The sequence below is a fragment of the Diceros bicornis genome, chromosome 36, assembly GCF_020826845.1.
Source record: "Diceros bicornis minor isolate mBicDic1 chromosome 36, mDicBic1.mat.cur, whole genome shotgun sequence".
NCBI lineage: Eukaryota > Metazoa > Chordata > Mammalia > Perissodactyla > Rhinocerotidae > Diceros > Diceros bicornis.
In genome coordinates this window covers 31,074,263-31,100,990 of record NC_080775.1, presented here as the reverse complement: position 1 = coordinate 31,100,990, position 26,728 = coordinate 31,074,263, and the positions used below count along the sequence as shown (strand labels likewise).

The window sequence follows — 26,728 nt, the reverse complement described above, 5'->3', positions numbered from 1 at the left end:
CGCCCCGGGTTGCCCACGGCCCGTCCGGCCTTCTCTTATGGGAGGATACGATTAACGCTCGCCGAGGCCTTACACCTCCCGCTCCCGCTTAGCAGAAAAGAAAACTGAGGCACGGCGAAGGCCTCCGCCGGTCCCGTGCCCCGCCCTCCCAGCGCGGCTCCCCGGGCCAGCTCCTTTGTCCCGGCCTCGGTCTTCCCGCCGCCTCCGCCGCCCGCGCCTCCTCCTCGCCTGGGGCGCGGCTGACGCGGCCGGAGAGGAATGCGCTTCCGGAGGGAGAGGGCGGCGGCGGCGGCCCGAGGAGCAGGCTCGGCCGCGCCGAGGAGGCGGTGCCGCGGGGGTCGTTTCCTGCGGGAGGCGGCTCCGGGGGCCGAGTCTCCTCCTCCCGCCCCCGAGGAGGCGGGGTCGCCGCCGCCCGCCGCGCCCGAGACCGGGAGGCCGCGCCAGCCCTCGGGAGAGGCCGAGCGGGAGCCGCGGAGCAGCAGGCCCAAGCCGACCGGCCGGGGCCCGGACGCCGCCCGGAGAAGGTAGGGGCCCGGCACGGGGCGGGCGGCGGCCTCCGGGCCCGGGTGCGCGGCCGGACCTCGGGCCGCCCGCCGCGGCCAGGCCGGGACCTCTCTGTCCGGCCGGGGTGGGGGAGGCGGATTCCAGCCTTCGGGCAGGAAGGGAAGTCCGGCCGGCGCCCGCCCTCCAGGCTTCTCTCGCGGACCTTGGCCCCCTCCCCGCCGCCTCCGTCCCTCCCGCGCGCCGGCGGCCCGAGCGCGCAGAGCCGGCCCCCGCGGTCCGAGTGGGAGGGTCGCCGGCCTGGGCGCTGTCACGTCGGGGGCGCGGGGTGCGAGGACCGGGGCCCCGACCGGCCGCTCAGACGCCTGCCATTCACAGCGCCCCGTGCCGGACGCGCGGCCTGGGCGCCGGAGAGGGAGCTCGCCCCGCGCGCCCGGGTCCCCTCCGCCGCCGCGGCGCGCAGTGCGGGCGCGGACGGGGCCTCCCGGGACGCGCCGTCCCAGGACTTGGAACGATCCTTGACAGTTGCTCTTTGTCTCCGTCTCGGGCGCGGGCTGCTCTTTCTTTGAGCAACGTTGAGCTTAGTCATTAGCTTCCACATAAGGAAAATTGTTCGTCCTTCCCACTTCCAGAAGTTGGGTGCTGGCTCTCAGCGCCTGTGGCGTGGGATGAAGGGGGGGTGGACCTGAACAAGAGGGGGCGTCGGAGAGCAGCTAGGAGAAGAGGGCGCAGCGTTGGCATATGGTGGGGTTTTTTTTTTTCCGCTTAATATTTAAAAGAGCCGCACTGGAGTGCCGGATACCTCGGCAGGCGGGGCGGCCGGCGCCCGCAGGGGCCGGAGGGAGCCGCGTCCTGGGCCGGGCGCCCTGAGCGCGCAGGGCCCGGCCGGCCCTCCCGGCGTCCCCGCAGGGTTTAGTGCCCGACCGGTTCTGATGCCGGCTTACTATGTGTCATTTCTTATGCTTCCTAAAAACAAGTTCTATTTTTAAGAATACCAGTGTTTAATGCCTAAGTAATTTTTATTTGATCAAATTTGTGCTTTTGAGTCAAAACCTAGTACTGGTTGGTATGATCACTAGTCATTTACATTCTTTAAGCTTCCATTTCCTTATCTTTGAAATGGGAACAAGAATACCTACACTAATAACAGTAGTAATTAATTATTATAAGAACGACAGTGAGGGCCATGTGTAGCTCTAGGCACTTTTACATGTATTTTGTCGTTTAATTCTGGAACTGATCCGTGAGGTAGGTGCCGTTTTTATCCCCATTTTATAAATGAAGAAACTGAGGCGAAGGGAGCATAAGTCATTTGCCTGTGGTCATCCAGCTAGTAGGTGGAGAAACCTTGTCTAGACCATGTTTGAACCACAAGTAATCTTCCGTAAGTACAGTATAGTTGTGAAAAATCACACGTAAAATGTAAAACACTTAGGTTAGAGTAGAAGCTCAATAAATATTGATCTCTTTTCCTTCCTTCTTAGTATATTAAATGATTAAAAAAAATCTCAGCATGTAATTGATAACATCATTAGTAAGGTTTTTTGGGGTCTGCATCCCACGTAGATACTTAGGTGGTAGAATTACTGGGTTGTTATTTTTTATTGTTGTTTTGATGGTATGAAAATAAATGTGAAGTGAATTTTGATTTGGCGTCTTTCTTAAACTAAATACAGCTTTTGCAATAGATTGTATAATAGACTACTTTTAGAAATGATTAAGGAATTTTAGTTGGAAGTTATTTATTTTACGTTTGTGGACATCAAGGCCCAGAGGGGACAGGACTTACTTAAGAGTCCCAATAACGGTGATATTTTTAAATAATTTTGGTTCTGTGATCAGTATTATGTAACTGAAGACGAGGCAGTGATAATTAGAAAACAGATGAAACAAATCAGTATTTTGGTTACAGGCGTTTGAGGCAAATCCATTTTACTTATGCTAAAATTCAGTATAAAATGGATGTTATTAGAATGCCAGTTAAAAAGACAGGGGATGCATGAGCATAATGTCCAAAGCTGTTATCTGCGATGGTGAGCTCTAGTTGAATTAGAAGACAACAACATTTCAAGAAACGACTTTTTAAAAAGAAGCCCAACTCCATTGCTCCCACTTTCCTGCTCTTGAAAAGTAAGGGGAAGCACATTATGCTGAGTGAAATAAGCCCGTCACAAAAGGACAAATACTGTCTGATTCCGCCTCTATGAGGTACCTAGAGAAGCCAGATTCAGAGAGACGGAGTAGAAGGGTGGTTGCCAGGGGCTGGCGAAAAGGAGTGTGGGAGTTGTTGTTTAATGAGTACAGACTCAGTTTTGCAAGATGAAGAGTCTGTAGATGGTTGGTGGTAATGGTTGCACAACAGTGTGAATGTATTTAATATGGTGAATTGTACACTTAAAAACAGTTAAGATGGTGAGTTTTATGTTATGTATATTTTGCTACACTTAAAAAGTTATTAAAAAAAAAGAAAGACGGGATGTGGTTAATACTTCTGTAAATAAAGAGCAGATAAACTCCACATTAAGTCATCTGCGTGGACTTCACAGACCTAAACTTTTGTTTTTGTGATGTTGATTCTTTTAAAAAGAATGTCAAGTTTGGGGGCCAGCCCCATGGCTTAGCAGTTAAGTGCACGAGCTCCACTACTGGCGGCCCAGGTTCAGATCCCGGGCGCGCACTGACGCACCGCTTCTCTGGCCATGCTGAGGCCACGTCCCACATACAGAAACTAGAAGGGTGTGCAACTATGACGTACAACTATCTCCTGGGGCTTTGGGGGAAAAAAAAAACGGAGGAGGATTGGCAATAGGTGTTAGCTCAGAGCCGGTCTTCCTCAGCAAAAAGAGGAGGATTAGCATGGACGTTAGCTCAGGGCTGATCTTCCTCACACACACACAAAAATAAATAAATAAAAAGAATGTCAAGTTCTATATTAAGATTATTTTTCTAATCCCCTCGACATTCTGCACATGAAAAGTATAGAATCAATGATATTGAAAATCACTGGATTTAGTAATTTTAACAATCCGGTGGTTTTCTTCTTAACTTTCTGATCAGTATAATTAAAATCTGCCCCAAATTACCATCACTGAATGAATATGCAGTTCTCTGTTGGTGTTGATAAATTCTTAACTCCGAGAGAGACTCTGGGGACCTCTGGTCACTTTATAACTTTATGAAATAGTGAAAATTAGTCAAACAGTTTAACATAGTGTTAGTTTTCATGGAACTCTGGCCACTTAATATCTTTATTTGTTTGGCTTCTTGTGAAATAAACTGTGGCTCACAGCATGGGGGGAGTAGTGTAATATTCTATCCGAAGAAAATATTTTTCTTTAATATTCTGTAAGTGCACTGTTTTGCTCTTAACTACACTCTAGGGTGATGAGATGAAACATCTAACTGGTAAAAGTTTCAGAACTTTTGAGTTCTAAGAATTTAAATTTCTAAACTTGTAACAAGCTAAATTTCCGAAAGGATTCGTATGGACTGTTGTTAAATTTTACATTTCCCCACTCTACATGGAGAGTTAGATCTGTCAGGTTGTGGGTAGAATCCTAGAGGATTATATTGTGCCAATATGTAAATATCTCTTGTCGTATTAGCAGGTCTGTTCTGACTTCGGTTATATATTATAGGATTGTTGTCCTTTTATGTTGTTGCAGAGGTGGGAGTCTTGTGGTAGGGAGGAAGGGTTGACAGGAATAAGGGTAGGAAAGAGCACATTAGTCATCAGGGTCCTGAAGTGGTAGCCGTGTCTGTAGCTGTAGAAAACTGAAAAAATATTACAGTACATACTTAGGTTAAAGGAGCTGCAGTCCATAGAACCCAGAACAGTAGCAGCCTTAGAATATTTCAGTAGGCAGTTGAAAAAAATCTGTCTCTTTTTTAGGAGGTGTGTGCAACAGGAGCCAAACTATACTTTGTAAATTTCTCATCTTTTTAAAGATGGCTAATTATAAGACTTTTACAGAATTAAGTGTTTTTTGTAAAATAATGTAATGTGGGTTTTTAGAAGTCAACTACCTTTAAACGTTATTTTTGGTTTGTAGCTTTAGATGATCAGATTAACTCTGTTTAGCAATATGCTAAAGCATGTGTATGTCATCTCATCATGAGCTGTGTGTGTGTGAGTAAAAAGAAACTGCTTCAGATATCCATACCACATATGTGTATAAACACACACACGCGCGTGCGTGTGTGCACATCTGTTTCTTACTCCCAGGACCAGTCTCATCATACAGTCTCAAAGTGCAGGTTACTGGACCCCAAGGATGTGTGAAATGACTCACTGGAGTATAGGAAGACAATATTAGACTTAATATTATATATATTTTTTAATCTCATCATTTTAAAGTTTAAAATTTTTGTTATGATTTATAGTATCTTACTATATTGTTGTAGAAGTACATGTATTTTAATTTATAAATGCATATATTCTGGGTACATGTATGCTCAAAATTGTTTTTAGTAATAAAGGTGAGTGATCAAAAAGCTTTGATGATCATTGGTATAGAGGATGATTTGGGTTGTGGTACAAGAACTACTGCATTTAGGAGGGAGAATTGGTAAAACTTGGTGTCTGAGGTAAGAGAGATGAAAGAATCCCAAAGTGAGCAGGTTTCTGGTTAGGTGGTGCCATTTGCCCACGTGGATAATCTGACCACAAGGGGTGGTGCTGGTTGACGGGAGGGAGGGGAAATGATGAACTTATAATACTGAGTTTTTAAGATGACTGTGGGACACAGGTAGAGATGTCTACGAGTGCAGTTGAATACACAGATTGGGAGCTCAAAACAGGAAGGCTGGTTGGGAGATTTAGATTTGGGAATTCTTAGTCTGTAAGTGCTAGCTGAAGCTATAGGCTGCAGATGGAAATACCAAAGGAGAGTGTGTAGAGTGAAAAGGGGCCAGAGGGAGAATCTAGGAACACTTAACAGTCAGGGGCTGGGTGGAGGAAGAGGAATTTAGAAAAGCATTTCCCTTCCCTGCTTTCTTCTCTGAATTTCTAATTCCTTTTGTGACAGTTTAGTGAGTGACTTAGGTATTTGCAAGTTTTTACTGTGATTGACGTGTTTGAGGTACAGACAAAAGGACTTCGTAGTCTTCTTACACACCTTATTAGAGATGCAGTTTGATGTAGTGACGGGTTCTTGATTGGGAGGTGGGAAACCTGGATCTCAATCTCTCTGTGGCCTTGTTGGAATAGTTCACCTTCCAGGGCCTGGGTTTCTGCATCTGCACCAGAAAGAAGTCGTCTCTGTGCGCCCCTCATCCTCTCATTCTGAGTTGAAAGACAGCCACTGCTTGAGGCAAGCCATGTAGAGTGCAGCTCTTCTCTTTCTCCCAGAGCCACCATCTTCCTGTATCATCACCAGGGAGGGTCGGTGCTGTGCCAAATTACTGCTTTAAGAAAACCTGCCAGTGCCAACCAGCCACATCTATCACTGTTAGCTGGTTGTCAGGATGTAGCTCTGTTGTACGTGACGTTTAAGCTTTCACTGTGTTAGTGTGACCTGAGAAATGCTGTGCTGAGTGGCGTAGATCAAGAAGTTGGTGTGGACCCTGCTGTTGAGTATATTGTCTACTTGGGACAAGTTGTGTTCAATCCAGGGAGACGACAAATACCAGAGAATATTTTACACAATGTACCATACCAGATAATACTCTCTAATAGATTTTTAGAAGAAGATCAGCATTGGCTTAAGTGGTTTTGGAAGGCCTTGTAGAGGAGCTTGGAGTGGTATGAGCAAAGATGTGGATGAGAGATGGGCGACATAGTCAAAGGACAGGATAGTTAGAAGGCAGAAACCAGTCTAATTTAGCAAATATTTTTTGACTACTTTGTTACAAATATTTATGTAGAAGGATATGTAAAACGAAGGCCTAGATTCTTGCCCTCCAACTTTAGTCTGGAGGGGTTCATAGACATGAATACAATTAGTTACAATAGAAGTTTGAATTAAAACAGCGCTGTATTATTGACCATCACCGAAGGTTGTCATTTACTGTGCTGGACGCTAAAGCATAGGTTTTGGGACTGCAGTGAAAGGAGTAATTAATTCTTCATTGTGGTTCGTGAAGAGGTGAAGAGCCAGCGAATGCCAAAAAAAAGTCAGAAAAGTAGAAGAAAAATTAGTATTTTATTTTGTTCTAGGGAATATAGTTTCAGTGGCGTGATGAGGAAAGTATTTACATGAAAAATTTATTGGGAATCTACCATTCGAAGTATGGAAGTTACAGTTCAGTGTATAAATGTTTATTGAATGAATATGTAAATAACTTTCATACTCTATGAAATTAGGAATAGTAATTTATTAGCTCTCCAATATCTAATAGTTTATGTATGATTTATTTCATATTATGATTTTGCTGCTTCTCAGAAGGGGTGATGGTGGCTCATAGTTGATTATTGGAGGAGGAGGTTATAGTTTGAAAACGCACATTTAGTATTATGTTATGTTAGGAAAACACAACAAAAAACACAGTAGAGAATGGATTTGTGCTTGTTAAAGAAGCGTGGATGTAAAAAGGTTGGGAACCATTTATTACTTAGTCACTCAGGTTCTTATGTTTAGAAGGCTATGACCAGTGCATGAGTTGGAGAGCAAGAAGAAAATTCAGTAATCAAGTAGACTGTGATCTCTAGACCACTATAAGGGTATTTGTTGCTAGGAGCATTCACATTCATGGTCATATTTTATCCTTGCAACAATTCTAAGGTAGATATTATTTCCAGCTTACTGCTAGTGAAATGAGAAATTAATTGATTTCTCCCTGTGTTTAGTTAGGTCTTAAAACGTTTATTATATGTTTAAAATATACCCAGCACTGTGCTTGTTCCACTGCACTACAGGGCAGAGAGGAGATGAGACAAAAGATATGGTTGAAATTTATTAAAGTTTTGATCAAGTAAGAATTTTGGAGTGAGCTACCTAAAAAGTAGATAAAATTAGACAGTTTAGGAATGTAATTTATAATTCTGCTTAATTGAAATTATGTGGAACAAATCTTGCTTTCAAGAGCTTTTTGGTACCATTAATCAGGATAGTTAACTTTTTTTGCCAGCTCCATTCACAATTATCTTTGTAAACTTGTCCCAAAGTAAAATTTCTCAACCAAAACAGTTGCTAACTTCTGTTCCCCTCACAGGGAAAGGCAAAATCTATAGACATACAAGTATAAAGCAGGAACAGCTCACTAGGCTGGTTTGAAAAATATCAATTGTTAGGTAACGTCTTATCTTTCGAGTGGAGGAGGAGCTGGGAAGAATTAAGTCCAGGTAACTTTTCCTGCTCATTTTGGGTCAGTCCTTACTATTACCGCTTAATAGCTTTGTTTAAAGTGTTTATTTTTCTGCTTGTGTTTTAAGTCCATTCTTCTGCACTCTTTGAATTTATTTTGCGCTCCATCACCAATTTTTTGAATTTAATGTTTAATTCATTTTCACATAAGGCTATCCTTTTTTGGGGGGGGGGTTTGGTATACCAGTTACCTGTTTATTGGGTCACCATTGGCTATATCATCGTTGTTTCTGATTGGCTTGAGTTATTATTTTGAATTTCGTGTGGTTTTTCTCAAGCCTGCTCTTCCTGTCACGTTGATTCTGTTCCTTGTGTTTATGAGTTCTATAGAGGAGTTCAACTCAAATTTCCTTCCTTTGCTCTGTACACTTTTCCTCTAGTTTTGTGGTCTTACTGTTTTTGATCACTATAAGATAAGATCTATTTGAGATTTTCTAAATTCCTTGAAGAGCGTAATGAATTCATCTAGATTTTCTCCTATTTCCAGAGAAGATTCTTCACTTTCTTTGACTTTTTGTCCTGTATAAGTTTTGCCTAGTGTTAAGTTCCACGCCCTTACCTCCTCCCACTTCCAGCTTATTTATCTTTGAGGCTTTTATGTGACAACATGCAGTATATCGTTTCCTTATCTTTCCCTCGCATTTGTGGGCTGGGTCGTGAGTGATCATGATTGATTCTCTGTATTCTCATTTTCCTGGAGAAGGTGGGTAGAGTAGTCACTAGTGATGGACTTTGCCTTCAGTCTGTTATTCTGTCATTTTCTTCAAGTATCTAGCCCTGTTGTGAGCTGTTCTCAGGTTTCAAGTTGTCTTGTGAGCCTACAGCTTTGGAGCAGCCAAACCTTCCTTGTTGGAGCTCATTAGACTCAGGGTGACACTGCCATTGGGTCAGAAGGGGTCAGCACTCATAAACAGCCTTGTTTTCGTCTAGTGGGAGTAGTGAATTTTAGGAGGTTTTGCAGTTCAGATTGCTGTTCTGTTTATCCACAGTGGGTGGAAGAGGACTTCAAATGAGGTGTGAGTTGCATCTTTGCCTTGGAATTCTTAGCCTCTTCTCTTTCCTGTTCCCTTCATTTTTCTTTTTCCCTTCATCCTTTCTGCGAAGTTTTTGTTAATCATTAATTCTAGCTTATTATTTGGGCCATAAACTCCTCCATGGTCACCACCACGCACCTCTTCCTGCCAGACGGAGTGAAAACAATGTTGAGTTCTCCTTGTTCTTCCCGTGAGGGGGAAGGTGCCGTTGTCCTGTCTGAGTTCCTCCCCAGCTCTCACCCTCGCGGGTGGTGGTGTGGAGCTCAGGAGGATCCCTCCAAGCTCCTTCCTCCGTCCTCTCCCGTCTGATTGCTCTGTGTGGGGAGAGGAGGGTGAACTGTGTGTTCATCACCTGAGGCTTTCGGTCTGGCTCCTGTTCTTTTTCTGGACTACATTAATTTTTAAATGTTAATCTGTTTATGGCCTATTTAATTTTTCCCTTTTAAAAGCAGATACAGAAAGTAATGATGATGGGACAGACTTGGGATGAATCCAACTTTATTATATTTTTAGGAGAGATTTATGTTATACCTCAATTGTAGGTATCCGAATCTTTTCCACCATTAAGGTGAAAAGATTTTAAAAAGTTATGACATAAAAAGGGAAGCAAATTCTGTTTTCCTGACGTGGGTATTTGCATGGTGAGAACCCTGAGCCTTTCTTCTTAGAAACATACTTATATTCAAAGCTTGGGCTTTTGGATCAGGCCTGGGTTCATACTCCAGCTTTGTCACTCGTATGTCTGGCATGTGATAGATATCCAATAAATATCTGTTGACTTGAATTTAATTAGTTCTATTGAATAAAAACGTGCCCTGTGCAAAGATTTTATAGGAAGAAATCTTTTGTGGATGACGTTTTTTTTTTGTACCAGTTGGCTTTTGGGCACCTTATTTTAAAACTTGAAATAAATGTAACACCACATTTTCTTAAAAGTAGTTTTTCTCTAAGGTGTAATGGTTTAATTTCTACAAATATAGTACATATAAAGTTTCTAAAGATTTTGTCTGTAAATGTAAAAGGAAATGCCAAATGAGTTATTTGTGACATTGTTAAAAACATTAATAAATAATGAGTGTGTATTTAAGTTTGAACAGGACATAAAACCACTCATAACCTTGATGAATAAAGATGATTTTACAGTGGAGATTAAAACACTTATGTACAGTTTTTGACAGTGGGAACAATTGCATATGTTGGGGTTGTTAATCACTAAAATGAGAGTGTTTCAGGGAGGCATTTAAGATTATTTGTTGTTCAAGGAATGAATTATGACCCCTTAGATAAAACTGAACATGGTAAGAAATGATATTAGGGTGAAATGCATTTATAGGAATGACACACAAAACCTGTAGGTATACTCATGAAATTTGACAATTAAAATAACTTTTGTTGGCCTTCGTTCACTTTGAAAGCCTAAGAAATAAACTCACAGACCATTATAAGTCTTCCATTTCTGTGTTCTGAGTCAGTTCTAACAAAGGAAGGATGTTCTTTCTTTTAAAATAGTGACTAAGTAGGCCTTCAAAAAATTACAGTTTAATGAGGGACAGAGTCAGGTCATAGCTTCTGGATTCAGACAGTCTGGTTTCATTTCCACCTTTGCAGTTATTTAACCTCTGTGGTTTGGTTTCCTCATCTGTAAAAGAAAGCTAATGTCATTCCCAACCTCTTAGAGTTACTTGGAGGACAGAGCTAGCTATTATTATTTTTATCATTATTGTCATTATTATAGTCATTTGAAGGTGTTGAGATAAAAGTGAGATAACTTTTTGTTACAAATTACCTTGTCATCAAAACCCAGTGTATTGTCTTATTCTGGTCTGTGCCTGGTGTGTGCCTAGTCTGGCCCTGTAAATGAAAAGTGGATCCTCATTTTTTTGGTGGTCCTCAGTGGGCAACAGTCCCTGACTGAACTCACATGGTACCCAGCATTTTGATTCAAGTTTCCACTAGTAAGATGTCTTTTCGGGGCAGTTTCCTTCTTTTAACCTTTCCTGAGTTTGCTTCCCCCTGACAGAAGAAACCTCAAGTCGTTCTTCTTTATTTCTGATTGTATTAGATATGCTGTCCGCACACTGATCTCTTTTTCAGGAGATCTGTGGTATTAGCCTTCAGAAATACCTGTATTTTGTCTAATGTAGTAATATGCAACACTGAGATGTTGCTACTTTTATTATTTTACATACAAATTGTTAGGAATCTCATTGATAGAAAGCACATTAAATAGAATAATCCTACCTACTTGTGGAACCTAAAGTAAGTATCTAATTATACTTATGTTATTAAGATGATAATTAGTATCTAATTAGTATCTGATTAAACCTTACTATACAGTATAATAAGGTTTTGATATTGTATCAAAATAAGTATCTGAATGGCTGTAATAATGTATATTAACCTAGTGTTTTCAGTTTACACCTTGTCCTTTCTTCTATATCTTGTGTCTCCCCTAACCCGGATTAGTCCAGAGATTTCTGGTTGAAAACAAAACATTCAAACGTAGTTACTTCTGTATTCAATCAAGTTGTTATTGAGCTCCAGCTATAATGTGTACTAATAATGATAACAGGTAGCACTTAGGTAGTATTTACAATGTGCCAGATATCCTTTTAAATATTCTGTATTTATCAACTTGTTTAAACTTCACGTAACCTCTATAAGGTAAGTACTGCTGTCTCCATTTTAAAGATGAGGAAACTGAGGCACAGACTACATAACTTGCCAGTATCACCTACCTAGTTAGTGGTTGATCAGAGATTTAGATCCAGGCATTCTGACTCCACAGTCCACGCTCTTACCTCTTTGCCACGCCTTATGGTACAGTGGTGGGATGACACATTGCTTGCCCTTGTTAGGCTTACTGCTTTTTCGGATAGCTCAGAGTATCTCCAATTATCTTTATCTTTAGGTGTTTTTTTTTTTTTGGTGAGGAAGTTCAGCCCTGAGCTAACATCAGTTGCCAATCTTCCTCTTTTTTTGCTGAGGAGGATTAGCCCTGAGCTAACATCCGTGCGCATCCTCCTCTATTTTGCATGTGGACACTGCTGCAGCATCGCTTGCTGAGTGCTGTGTAGGTCCATGCTGGGATCCGAACCCGCGAACCCTGGGCCGCCAAAGTGGAGCGCGTGAACTTACCCACTACGCCGCCGGGCCGGCCCCCTATCTTTAGTTTCTTTATTTATGAAATATTAAGATACCGTGAGTGTGCTAGATAGAGAGGACATGAAGAAATGACTTCTAGGAGATGGCCATCCTTAAGGCAAGTCAGCCGTATGCATCTATAGTAGATTGGTAAAGAGCTACATGGGTGTTAAATACTAAATCTTTTAAATAAGGATTGTTTATATTTGTTTTAAAATACACGTATGTTTTAAAATACGTGTCTATATGTGAATCACCTGGCTTAAATCACCTCCCCAATTTTTGCCATCATTTGGGGGCCTCGAGAGTCCATGCAAATGATACTTCTCACACTCTGGTCTAGCAGTTTCCTGGACTCTTTCAACTCCAGTGGCCTTTGAGCCCTGATTGGAAACGTTTTCTGTCCTTCTCACATTCTCCCGGCCTCCCCTTGATTCCAGCTGCTGCTGCTGGGAACACTTCATGACTCGCTTCTGGCTGACTGCATCTTGCCCCAAGTGCCTCGGTCTTTCCGCCCCCGGGGCTTCTCCAGCAGGCCCTCTAGTCTGTCCTTGGGCAGCCTCTGGGCAGACACACTGTAGTTCCTGGAAGTGAGAGGGAATTAGTGCCCTTTGGGGCAAACTTTTACCTGTAGGGACTGGGTTGATAAACGTGCTTCTCCACATTGACCCTCCTCTGGACAGACTTTCTATACACTTCTCAAAACTTCTCAGCAAGATCACGGCCCCAAGCACCCACTGTGGTAAGTAGAGTATCCTGCTTTGGGTTTTTCCCTTTTTCTTGGTTCAGTGTCTTCAGTACCTCTGTCTTTCCCTGGGTCACCTTCCAAATAACCTGCCTGCACACCTGTTCTGGTCTTGGGCTCTGCTTTGGGGAAGAACCCTGGCTAAAACAATTACCCATAGCTGCATCCTCACTGAGACCTTTTTACCCAAGACTGCCTGTCTCTGAAATTAAACCCAACTGTCTTACTTTCCAGCTCTTTCCCTCCCTTTGCTACACGAGCCCCTTTTTTCTCACCTACGTCATCTCGAGTCCTGGACCTTGTCCCCTTTCGTTGTTAACTTTTGTTGGTACCACCTCTTCCTTGCCCCTCCTTTCCTCCTCCTGCATTTGCTCTGAGAACCAGTGGATTAATTCAGTGACTTCATGTTGCAGTCGGAGGACCCATGGGAGGTAGTCTCAGCGATTTGAGCATTTCTACAAAAATTTTTCTTTTATTTTGTGTTTTTGTGCTAATAATTATAATAGTAAACAACTAACATCTAGATTATTTGATTGACTACCTTATAACTGAGGAATTATTATTTCAGTGCATATGATTGTGTGTGTTTGTACGTGTAAGTTAATTTTGGTTCATAATGTATAAGAGCCAGGAGCGTGAGGCATTTTAAATCTAGCTTTAAGTTGGCTTGTATATACTTAAGTGAATTGAAAATTGTTACCACTAGGGTATCTACGTTAACTGTTTTCTATTTAAAGAGGGTCTGCACATTAACTAATTCTGAGAAACTCTTCTTTCCTGGCCTTCTGAGTAATGTCGGAGAAAAATTTCATACAGTTTAATATAGATCAGCAAAAATTTTTGAGCATTGGCTTTGTGCCTAGCACTCCTAGGTGGTATAACTGAGTAAGACACACCAAGGCCCTGTCTGTCGTAGCAGACGGCCGTTAGCGGGGAGTTTCAGGAGAGGTGAGTGTTTCGAATGTGCCTCTGTACACTGGGGTGTCCCTCCCCCGCTGGGCCCTCCGCGTGCTCTGTGATCCTATTGCATCTTCCCGATTTTCTTCAGCCCCTAAGACCCGCCTACTTTTCTCCCACCAGCTGTCCTTACTTCCTGTTTCAGAAGAAAACCATAGGCTGTCGTGCGTGAACTCTCTCAGCTTCTTACCTCCTGCCTCAACATACAGAAAAGACCCTGCCCCTCTTTAGGTACTACCCTCCCTGTGCTCTGGAGGCTGTCCATCCCTCTCTGCTCCAAGGAGGCCTGACTCCGTCACTCGCACAGTGTCTTCCCCTCTTCAAGTCTGCCCTCAGCTCTCCTCTCTTCCTAAGTTGTCTTTTCTTCACAATCTCATCCATTTTCATAATTTTAGGTGCCACCTATATGATGTTGTCTCTAACCCTGACTTATCTCCTGAGATCCAGACCCATATGTCTTAACTTCCCAGTGGGTCTCTCCCCTCGATTTCACACAGGCATTTCCCATGCCACATGTCTAAAACAAAAGTCGTTTTTTCCCCTACCTTCCTTTCCCTCCACCTTCTTTCACGATGATTCCTTTCTCTCTCTCATGAGACGCTGCGTTGCTACCTCCTAGTGGCTTGGTTGTGTGTTCTCTTGTCCGTGGTTGCTCTCTGAATTCAGACATTTGTCACCGCTTACTTGAACCTTGGCAGTAAATTTTGTGCTTGCCTTTAGCTGCTGTCTTGCCACTCATCCTCTGCCCTGCTGGTTTTCCACCATGTGTATGTTGCCGTGTTACTACCATGCCCCAAGTTTTTCAGTTTCCCTACTATGTATAGAATAGGATCCAACCTCTTTTAGCATGGATGGCCTCTAAGGCTCTTTGTAACCTAACTCCTCCTGCCTTGCTGCCATCGGTTTCTGTTATTTCCAACTTACTCTTTAGTTCTCAGAAATACTTAAGTACTTAAAGATTCTTTTTGGCCTTTATGATATTTTAAGATTTTAACATAATATAATTTTACTTATTGGGGAAAATGACAGGGATAAAATAATCACTCATCCCACCAACCGGGTTTAACTACAAATAACATATAAATGTATTTTTTCTAGTCTTTTTTCTGTAAAGATAGAAAGAGCGAGACAATTTCGGTTGGTGGAGGGAGAGGAGTCACCCAAACGTATATGTTTAGAAATGAGATTGGAAAGAGGTTATTAGAGTTGTTCTCAGGACTCCGTGGCTTTGCTGTGCAAACCTTTTGCCTGGAATTTTCGTCTCCATTTGCCTGCCCGTTTCCCACATGTCCGCGGTTCTAGCTGCAGCTAGGCTGTCTCCACGAAGCCTCTGAACTCGCCCAGGCAGACCGCTCGGTGTCCTCAGGGCACTTTGTCCTTGTCTTCATTGTAGAAACCATCACATCATGCTGTAATTATTAGCATTTTCGTCTTTGAACTAAAAATTCCTTGAAACAGTGATCTTTGTATCTCCAGGTAGGGCACAAAACCTGACATGGTTGGCTGAGGAAGAGCTTCCAGAGAGGCAGGAGAGGAGCCAGTGAAGCCCGAGGGAGTAGAGTGCATTAAGGAAGAATGGTGAAGTGTGTTAACTGTTGGCCTGTGTACATCCTGTGGGTGGTCAACTTATGTGTCTCCCCAAGTACATGTTGTAGGCAATCAAGACATTTTTAAATGATGAATGAATGAATGCAGAGAGTAAGTAAGATAATGCCTGGAAAGTTGTCTTTTCAGGAATGGTTTCACATGCGTGGTAGGAAGTGGACACCACTTACAGCAGATTGAGGAGGGGGTAGGAGGTTGTGAAATGGAGACCAGTGTAGACAACTATTCCTCGACCTTTGATTATGAAGAGGAGACAAAAGATAGGATTAGGACAATAGCTGAAGGTGTCTCTCCCCGTTGGCCCCTCATAATGAACTGTTGTATGTGTAATGCTATTGGTAGGAAACTCCTTACGGCACCTTTTCTCAGCATTAGAATCACGCGGAGTACAGGCCCACCCCATGAGATTGCGGCTCTTAGGCCTGGGATGGGCATCCAGGTAAATCGGGTACAATTGTCCCCTAGACCAACTTGTAGAAGTGCTGCCTTAGGAGGCCTTGAAGGACTGGAAGCTCCTGGTGCGTCCTCCTTCCCCCACACAGGCAGGAGTACAGGAGTGTCTGGGACCTTCAGAGGCCGTCAGGATTGAGGGGAGGCTGTTGAGTGCTCTCTGCCGCTTCCTCTTTACTGTCCAGCTCACTGCCGGCTCTCCTCGTGGCCACTTCTAACTGTGCTCTCTCCTAAGCCTCGTTGTCCTCGTGGCTCTTCTTTATTTTTAATTGCTGTCGTCTTCTGTCTCCTGTGGCTTCTCTGTTTCCCCGAGGGAAAGCCTGGCCTTTTACCGATACCACTCGCCAGTGCCAGAGCCTCTCTGTTTCTTGCCCATGCACCAGCTGGTCACCGGAGAGCCGACGTCTGCCCTTGAACTGTTCTCAGCGGCTGTCCTTCTCCCCTCAGCCGCTCTTCTACACTAGAGCCTTGTCTTGCCTGCTGTGGGTTTGGAGCTCTTCCAGAGGCGTGAGGGTCTCAGAAGGCTGATCTTGGCCTTGTCAAGTTTATAGAAGGAAAAGGACAGTGGCATTTAAAGTCATACTTTCAAGTTACGTAGCCTGAGAATGTTAGGGAACATCTCTGTTACCTAATAACCTTATCTTAGTGATATTCTCTGTACTGTGTATTTTAAAAGGTTTCTCAGATTAGTCTAATGGTCCTTAAAGTAGCCTGAGTAGTATCCTGAAGAAACACACATCGGTCCATATATGGGACAAATATTTGTTCTCTTCACTTTGTGTAGAAACTGCCCAGATGCTCCCTTCATCACAGTCATGTGTTTCCTTGGGAGCCTTAATGTTCTAGGTCCTTTTAGTCATAGCTTTGGAATTGATAACATTATTTGAATTGCTTAGAATTATAGTCTACGTGGATTTATTACACATTAAACCTTTGAGGCAGGCCTTAAAAGGTGAACTGTTAGGCATTTCACACTTGGTGACACTCAGCTTTTGTTAGTCTTTTGGATGCAATCACAACTGACATGTAAGCAAAACTGTAAGCTTGTGGCGTAACAGAACTTGCTGGTGTGAGCACAGTTGCAAAGTGGATGACTATGCAACTTATCGCTTTTCTCTGGGAAGCCAACAGAGAAAACACAAATAGCATTTTTGAGCACAACTTGAAAGCACTGTCTCGGAGCTATGGGAATAGCATCCTGGGATGTAAGCTCTTGAAGACACAGAGGATTTTAAAAGAAATATTTTTTTCTTATTGAAGGAAATTTATCAAGAAAGGAAAAATTGCCACACAGTTACCCTGCCATAATTGTTATTATTAAGAAAGCAAAAACAAGAAAACATTATAACAATTTAAAGCAAATAGACCCATTGTCTTTATTATGCCTGTAACTCTTTGTCATCTCTAGGTCTCTTTGGTTACTTTATACGTTTATATACTGTTATTTTTACATCGTGATGTGTTCATTGCATCCAAAATTATTCTATAAACCTTATGATATTGCTACATTTTATTATTCTTATGACTCTAGTAGTCCATCTAGTTGATGCAGTTAGCCATTTGCCTATTATTGGGTGGAGGATGGTTGCTTTTTGCCTGTTGTAAATATACTAGAGTTCTGTACTCAACCTGTGTGTGTGTGTATCACCTTTTATATTTTTAGTTGTTTCCTTACGATGAATTTCCAGTAGCTAGATTATTAAGTCAGAGGGTAGAAACATTTTTTGTGTTTTTTGATAAAGGTTGTTAAATTATTTCCCACATATTATACCAGTTTACAGAGCCATCTCTGGTTTCTTTCAGCCATCTGCAGTAAGTTTTGTTGTGGATTAAAAACCTTTTTTTTTTTTTTTGCTTGCTAGTTTACCTTATATGGCTTTAATTTATATTTCTTAACTAGTAAGGCTAACCTTTTTTCTGGTCGATATTTGTTTGTTTTGTGTTCTTATGGGAGGGGCAGATATTTATGCATGTTTACTAGACTGGCTACTAGTCAAGAGCAGTAAGTAGTTAAGGTACACGATCAGCGACCTGTGGCTATAGCCATCTTCGACCAACTCTGGTAAGGTATAGATTAATATTGTGAAAACTTCGATTCACAGAAAATAGTTATATACGTAATGGTTGGAGTGTGGGGTATTTTGCTTAATATACAGAATATTACTTAGTTTTTCTTTAGAGATTCTGGAAGACACTCAAGCCTCTTTCAGGGCTTCTTATGCCCCCCTCCACCACCTTCTTTTGGTTTAGTTTGTAGATCTATAAATTATAGGGAATGGAACTGAATATTTTACTAATTCCACGCATAGAAGTTGATTTTCTTAGAGAGTAATAATTACAGGAGATCAAACTCAAAAATTGAGTCAGAGTCTTTTACAGGATGTTGGTCTTAGCCTGCAGAGAAATAAAAACTATTCAAAAGTTGTAAGCAGGGGATGACACAATCAGGAGTTTGACAGGTTGGCTCAAACTAACATTCCATATTGAGGTAACCTGGGCATCTGGCTACGCCTGTTTGGAGCCCAGGAGCCACAGGGGCTTCTAAGAGAGAGATTCCCTGGGTCGGAGACTGTTCATAGCTTTTACAGTGTCAGGGGACACTTGACACTGTTGTTCTTTTTTGAGCACTGTAATTAAGTGTTAAACTGTATTTGATTTGGAGAAGTAAGATGGATTCTGTGAGTTTGGTATGGAAGTTACTTTAGTAGTGTCAGGTGAAGGGTGAGCTAACTGGGGAAGAGAGTGGGTGACAGAGTGTGGAGAGGGTTGGAGAAGAAATGGCTTGAGATATATTATGTTTATAAAATCAACAGAAGATAAGGTGAGTGGGAATGTTTTACGTTTAATGTGTTTTCTTATTTTCTTAATATAACACTGTACATTTTATATTTCAGATGAATTTACAACTGATTTTCTGGATTGGACTGATCAGTTCAATTTGCTATGTGTTTGGCCAAGCAGGTAAAAAAAAGTTTCCTAGTTGTCTCTTCATTTCAGTATCTTGTATCACTTTTGACCAGTTGGATTCCTGGGAAAACCTAAATCCGATCTTTCTGCTCCTTCTGAGAGCCCTGCAGTAGCCCAGTCTCAGTCAGATAAAGGGCAGGGTCCTTAAGGTGGCCTGCAGGGTCCTCATCAGGCTCCCTCACCTCTCCCACCCAGAATGATGACAGGCAGGTAGGCTAGTGAAATGTTAAAATGATAGGAAAAGAGTACACTACGAAAGGGTCTTCTGAGAGTGTTTAAGTGAGCATAGAGAAAACAAAGGAGTGTAATATATTTAGAAGAAAATAAAGTAAGTGTGTAGAATGGTGGATTATGAGCTATCCTTTCCTACCTAAAAAAATGAAACCAGAAACAATTGACTTTCTAGATGTTCTTGAAGCTCTTTGATCAAAAAGTCGTGCAAAATATTACCATCATCTAAAAGAGGAATGAAAAATAAAGCTGAAAATATATTTAATCATCTTATAAACCATGGTACTTCCACATCTGGAATAATGGATGTGCAGTTCTGTTCTCAAAATCTCAAAAAAGACACAGCATAGAACAATTATTTGATCTCAGGATAGGGACTTAGTACCCAAAAAAATAAAGAAACTGTAAAGGAAATTACTGATAAATCTGAATTACATAAAACCAACAACCAACATATAAAACCCAAAATATCTATACGTCAAAACACCGAGCTGCCTAGCGGTTAAGTTCAGCGCACTCTGCTTTGGTGGCCTAGGTTCGCAGGTTCGCAGGTTCGCATCCCAGTTGCGGACCTACACCACTTGTCAGCCATGCTGTGGTGTCAACCCACATGCAAAATAAAGGAAGACTGGTACAGTTGTTAGCTCAGGATGAATCTTCCTCAGCAGGAAAGAAGAAAACACCATCAAGATGAGAAACTAAACAAAGGTTTAATTTCATTAATGTGTAGAGATCCAGTAAAAACAGATGAACACGATAATAGAAAAATTTGCAAAAGACATAAAATTTAGAAAAGAAATGGTCAGTAAAAATATGAAAAAAATGAAACCTTAAATAACTGACAATTGATATTCTAATTTATACCTGTTAAATGAATAAAAAGTTTTTTGTACTAAAAAAGTACTTAGTGTTGTTGAAGGTATGGTGAAATGGTACTTGTATATGGCTTGTGGAAGCATAAATTTGAATATTACTTCTGGACAGAAATTAGTGTGTATTGAGAATATTAAAAACAATACTCTTCAACTCAGTATTTGTTTTTTTTTTTTTAATTTGGGGTAAGGAAATAATCTGAGTTTTACATGATAAGAATGGTCATTGGAGTGGGTGTGTGTAGGCATGTATGTGTATTTATGTGTTTGGAGGCTCGTGTGTGCATGTCAGTGAGCATGTGTGCACTGTGCACACATGCAATTGAAAACCATCTGAATTTGTGCAACATTAAATAAGGTACAGTAATATAATGAAATATGTAATCAATAAAAGCCATATTTTTTAAGAATTTATAATGGAACACTTAGGATAAAGTATAAAAAGTAGCATATAAAATGTATATCCTCAGTTTCAGTTAAATAATGTCTAGATAAGCATGGTTCCTTGCTATATTTTGATCTATCTGCATAGAAAAAAGACTGGAAAGAAATATACGAAAAATGTTAACTTAAGTAATTATCTCTTAGTGAGTGGATTATGGGTGATTTTTAGTTTGTTCTTTATGCTTTTATATATTTTCCAAATTTTCTATAATGAGTGTTATGTTAGGTTTGTAATCAGAAAAGATACGTTGGAGACAGTCCACGTTAGTGCCTACCACATGAAAGGCATGCTCATCCTTAGGTGAATCCAAAGAAATGTAAGACATACTTTGAACACAGAGCCTGAAGAATCACGGGATTGTGGATTGGATGAAGATGGACTTTCAAGTATTTAACATACTGAAAATGAAGGGAAAGCTGTTCAAGATGCTTGTGGGGGTATGGGTGTGGTCATATGAGTTAAATGAAAAGAAGTCATATTTTACCCAGTTGTAAGAAAACTCCTGACAGTCCTGACCATCCAATGTGATAGATCCTGAAATTATGCCTTTGAAAAAAAGGATAACTGTATAGGTTAATGGTACCTTGTTTTTGCTATGGAAGACAAGAAAGATAACCATGTCTTTTTATGGCTCTCTCTGCCAAGGTGATCCCAGATCACCTCTCTTTGGGGTAGGTCTGGATCAGCTTAGTAACTGGGTTCATAGTATTCATATTTAACGTTCATATGTATGGCGTTGTCATTGTGATCCTGATTTTTCATTGTTTTCTCTCTTGAAACTTCAAGTAAAGCGGTCTGTTGTTTCTCCTGACAGATGAAAATAGATGTTTAAAAGCAAATGCGAAATCATGTGGAGAATGTATACAAGCAGGGCCAAATTGTGGATGGTGCACAAACTCAGTGAGTAAGATCGCTCAAGGCCTTTCCGTTCATTCCCTGGTTGTTTAGTGTTGCCCAAAACTATCCTTGGGAAGTGCTGGATGTGAATTTTCCCTTAAGCCAGTGTTTACTGAGTAGGCATCCACTCTTGAGTATGATACCGTGTGATGGTCTAGAGCTGTGCTGTTCATCACAGCAGCTGCCGGCACGTGTGGCCAGTGAGCCCTTGAAACATGGGTGTCCCCACTGAGAATTGCTGTAACCCTCAAATACGTACTAAAGTTTGAACACTTAATGATAAAAAAAATATTAATAATGTTGAAATGCTAATATTTTGTATATATTGTTAGAATTAATTTCCCTTGTTTCTATCTTTTTCTTTTAGTGTGGCTACTAGACAATTTAAAAATACATACGTAGTGGCGGGCCCCCTGTCTTAGTGGTTAAGTGCGTGCGCTCCGCTACTGGCGGCCTGGGTTCGGATCCCAGGCGCGCACCGACACACCGCTTCTCCAGCCATGCTGAGGCTGCATCCCACATACAGCAACTAAAAGGATGTGCAACTATGACATACAACTATCTACTGGGGCTTTTGGGGAAAAAAAAGGAGGAGGATTGGCAATAGATGTTAGCTCAGAGCCAGTCTTCCTCAGCAAAAAGAGGAAGATTAGCATGGATGTTAGCTCAGGGCTGATCTTCCTCTCAAAAAAAAAAAAAATACATACGTAGCTCACTTGTGTGGTGTGCATTCTATTTCTATTGGACAGCTTCCCAAAAAAACTCTAGCCATTTAATTTAACTGTTTTATATCCCGCCCCCCACTTTTTTTTTTGCCAAGGAAGATTCGCCCTGAGCTAACATCTGTGGCCAGTCTTCCTCTATTTTGTATGTGGGTTGCCACCACAGCATGGCTGACGAGTGGTGTAGGTCCATGCCTGGGAACCGAACCTGGGCTGCTGAAGCGGAGAACACAGAAATTAACCACTAGGCCACTGGGCCAGCCCCTAGATTTTCCCTTTTTTTGATGGGAGAGGTATAAATTAACCTTCCTAATTATATTTGAGTTAAACTAGCGTAGAATTGATTTTCATCCTAATAGAAGCCCATTGAGGTTAGGGTTTAAATTTTATTCACTTTTGTCATCTCTATACATTGCTTAACACAGTACCTTCCACAAAGCTTACTAAATGTTGAACGAGTGAATGAATGAAGGAATGAATGAATGAATAAGTCAGAGCAGGAGGTAAAGGGAAGTCATTTTGAGGATATATAGTTTACTCAGAGCAAATAATATCAGAAGGTCAAAGGTTGTTTGTTTTCACTCAGGCATTTGACCCCACGTTTCTAGTGCCTGTTTTGTAGGCGTAACTGGTCAAATATCAGATATTTCATATGGTTGGAACATACGAAAGACAAAATGAGAAGTTTTTGTTTTGTTATTTCAAATTTTTTGTAATGTTACTTTGTGTTCTCCTAAAAATGGTGCTCTGGAGTTAAAGTGGAGCCAGGGGAGGAAGAGGGAGTGCTGTGAGCTTGTCTCAGCAAGGCTCCCCTAACTGAACTCTTGGTTCCCTTGTCTGGAAAATGGGCATGGAAATGCCTGCTTTATCTCTGTTGGTATAAGAATTAGAATTGATTGAACCTAAAGCAGTTTCACTTAGAAAGTTCTAAGTTAGTGGTACCCACGTTACCAACAACAGCATCCATTTTATGAAGGTTATAGTTTATCTGGGGTTGAAGCCAAACTACTCCTTAAATAATTTAGCCTTTGATCTTTGCAGCATAATTCCTAAATTATTCAAGGCTATTTTGGAATATGTTTAGTGTAATTTTACTTGAGTGTTATGATCTTAAAGTTTCCTGGATTGGCTAACGTTTGGAAATGTATAATATACTAGGCTACTGTGCTTTGGTAATATTTCAGGGTTGATAATACATGAAAGTAGTGCAGCTCTGAACTGTGTGACCCCCGATATTCCCTTCCTGTTGTTTCTCTAATTACGGAAATGCTCTCATTTAGGGTTATGTTTGCCTTAAAAAATAATTACTCTAAACCACTGTGTGCTCTTTGTATTTAAATGTCCTCACTTCATACAGCACCATGAAATGGGTAGGTAATAAGCAAATACCGTATAAAGCTGAACAGGAAATGACCCCAAGTAAAAGGCATTCCTTCATTTTCCTGGTGTCAAGATTAAAAAAAAAAAAAAGTTTTGACCAACTAAATACAAAATTTTTAGGGATATATGTGCAAGATTTAAGTGTCTGTTATTATAGTTAATTGATTTAGTTGTATATACACATTTAAAAATGAGACACACACAACACACACTGTCATTGTTTTTTCTCCCACTTTCACATTTCATGAAAAACTTTGATTCAGAATCTATGTGCATCTTAACAGCAGTGTTTTTGCTTTCACTAAGGTACTTCTTCAGTCATCTGACAAAATTTTTATTTCCGTCTAAGTTGTTTGAGGTATAACACATTTTGAAATCATGTCACTACGGGAAATTTTACACTAAGCCACAAGTACTGTTTATATACCATTAGGGCCTTTTTTATTTAATTTTTGTTTAAATCACTCTGTGAAAATATATTCATGACCCTTGTCATATAATCACTTACTATATTCTTTTTTAAAATAAATTTTAAAAGCTTGTTTATAATAATAGCCAATACTTGAAATTTTTTCAAACCTCCAGGAATACTTACTAAATCTGTGCTAAATTTCTTGGTCCCTTTTTAAAAATAGCATCATTAATTGAGATGCTTTTAGGCTAATATGTTTTCCCTAAACATTGAGTTGTTTAAAATCTTGTGATGTAGAATGCTATATAATCTGAGAGACTTTTAAGGATTTTTCTAAGGGAAATTTTGGGAAAAAATATTTGTCTAATATTTGGGTATATACATTATTAGTGGCTGTTAACCATGCTGAATAAGTGGTTTCATGGGAGAAATTTCTTTGATTAGATCCTCTGAATTTGAAGGGGGACAGTTAAAATGTACAGCTAGGTCAGTCCTAAGTATTACTAAAGTAATAAATTACTAGCAATATATTAATAATAAAGATATTACCTTCAAGGAAAAGATTTTTGTTTGTTTTAAACAGGAGCTCTTCCTATGGTTTGGATAAAAGGAGTATTCTGTCTGAAAACCAGAAATGAAGTACATTAGATGTATCACTTGATTTTTACAATTTAATTGTGTATTTGCAATTATGATTACATAAAATGTTCGAGCACTATACTTTTTATTTATACCTATATTTTATATGTCATTTAGACATTTTTACAAGAAGGAATGCCTACTTCTGCACGATGTGATGACTTAGAAGCCTTAAAAAAGAAGGGTTGCCATCCAGATGACATAGAAAATCCCAGAGGCTCCAAAGATATAAAGAAAAATAAAAATGTAACCAACCGTAGCAAAGGAACAGCAGAGAAGCTCCAGCCGGAAGATATCACTCAGATCCAACCACAGCAGTTGGTTTTGCAATTACGATCAGGTACAAAAGTCTAATTCTATGGAAACTTTTGTTTCTACTTGCGCTTTTTGACAACTTTATATCAGCCTCTTACCAGTTTCCGTTGAAGGCTCATTTTCACATGTGAGCTGGCAGTCGAATAGCAACGTGGAATACCTTAGATTTTAGAAATTTTTTGTACATATAGCAATTTGTAAGACACGTATGCTTGAAATAATAATAAGTGTTGCCTGATGTCCAAGGTAAATTCTGTTACACATTCAGAAAGTGTTAGATTTAATGAGTTTTAAAAATAAAAGTGTCCATCCTCTGGTATAATTATGTAATATAAAGAAAACATTTTAACCCATTTTTTCCTTTGTACTTGTTTAGTATTGTTAAAATATTAAGGTTTTTATAAGAATCTATGGCAGTCCCGCATCTGAAATGAAATAGCGCTCTCCCTGCTCTGTCCCGTTTCCGCCCCGCTCTCAGAAGAGTGGCCTCCGTGACTTTCCCTCTCATCCTTCTTTAACCCGAGCTGTCAGGCTTCTGCTTCTAAACCTGTTGTGGCAAAGCTCTACCGTTTCCTTGAACCACCAAGCCTAGTGGACCCTTGTCAGGGCCTTTGTTTTTCTTTTAACCTTTCTATACCAACTGACGCCTTTGAACTTCTTGAAAGGCTTTTTCCTCTTGCCTTCTACGATATCACTCCTAGTTTTTTTCTTATCTGTTAACATTGCTTTCCAGTCTCCTTTTTTGTGTCTTTTTTCTTCCTTCCTCTTTGCAGTCCAATTAATTGTTGGTTCTTCTCTCATGGCTTTAAAACCATTTTGTATTTGTAGCACAGACTTTTAAGCTCCAAACCCATTTATCCAGCTGCCTATTAGAAATCTATACAGAGAAAATCTGCAAGTTCAAGATTGAATGATTTTCCCCTATGCCTTCTCTTCCTCCTGTATTTCCTCAGTGACTCACACCTGACTCCTCTCGCGCATCTTCTTCTCCTTCCTCCTTGTTTCAGTTCAGATCTTCTTTGAATTCTTCGTAGATTTTTGCTATCATTTCATAACAAGTTTCTGTCTCTGTAATTCATTTTTAAAACTTTTTGCCAGATTTTCTAGAGTAAAAATCAGATTATGTTTTTCACTTGTATAGCGGCGTCCCATTAAGCAGAGAACAGTCTTCACTTATAGCTTCAGTCCCTGAGAAGTCGAGTGCACCCTCTAATGGGCCCTGCAGTGCCCACCCCAGTCTCATTTCTGTTATTCCATCTGTTTGCTTTCCTCTGTCATAGTTATCGATCGACTGTTTGTCTGTCTCGCCCACTGTGGACTGGGCGTGTTTTCTTCATCTTGCATCCCCAGGGCCTGGCATTTTAAGTATTTGTGAATGAAATTGAGTACACACCCACTGAGTTACCTATGGAATGCCCAGACTTTTGTAAAAATTATGGCAATAATGCATTTCATTTTATAGTGTTTACTGTGTAAATCCGATTTGTTTTTTCTCTTTTGCTTTTAATTGCTGGCAAGCTAATTTTATTTTCTAATCTCTGTTTAATTAGGGGAGCCACAGACATTTGCATTAAAATTCAAGAGAGCTGAAGACTATCCCATCGATCTCTACTACCTTATGGACCTCTCCTACTCTATGAAAGATGATTTGGAGAACGTAAAAAGTCTTGGAACAGATCTGATGAATGAAATGAGGAGGATTACCTCAGACTTCCGAATTGGTAGGAATCTTGAATAAGTTAATAATTTTCCTTTGTAGGAGTCATGGCAGTTTTGTTCTTCACCACATCCTTGTGAGATAAATAGGCCTGTTTTTTGCCTTTTCTTTCTTGAAAGGACTGATACTCCTGTCACACATCTAATGATGTTTCTGCCTTCTTGTTGCTCTGTTACTGCATGCTGCCATGTTATTTGACGCAGATTGTACCACATAGATGGTGAAATGAATTTATTTATTCACTTGCGGATTTATTTTATAAACATGTTGAATACTCAGATTCTATTTCATTACTAATTAATATGACCACACCTGCCTGTACAGCCTAATCTCACTGCAGACCTGCATTTTTCGTATTATGATGATCTCCTTTCCAAACCTTATTATTAAA

The 26,728-nt window shown here is 40.7% G+C and overlaps 1 protein-coding gene across 1 annotated transcript in view; it reads left to right on the top strand.

Annotated features, from left to right (window-relative positions):
• Window positions 1-419: 419 nt before the first annotated feature.
• ITGB1 (integrin subunit beta 1) overlaps window positions 420-26,728 on the top strand; it is a 46,672-nt gene continuing 20,363 nt past the window's right edge. The window contains exons 1-5 of the mRNA XM_058532741.1: window positions 420-524; window positions 18,635-18,701; window positions 21,070-21,155; window positions 24,423-24,645; window positions 26,171-26,341. Coding sequence (XP_058388724.1) covers window positions 18,635-18,701; window positions 21,070-21,155; window positions 24,423-24,645; window positions 26,171-26,341 — 547 coding nt within the window. The 5' untranslated portion in view covers window positions 420-524. The remainder of the gene's footprint in view (window positions 525-18,634; window positions 18,702-21,069; window positions 21,156-24,422; window positions 24,646-26,170; window positions 26,342-26,728) is intronic.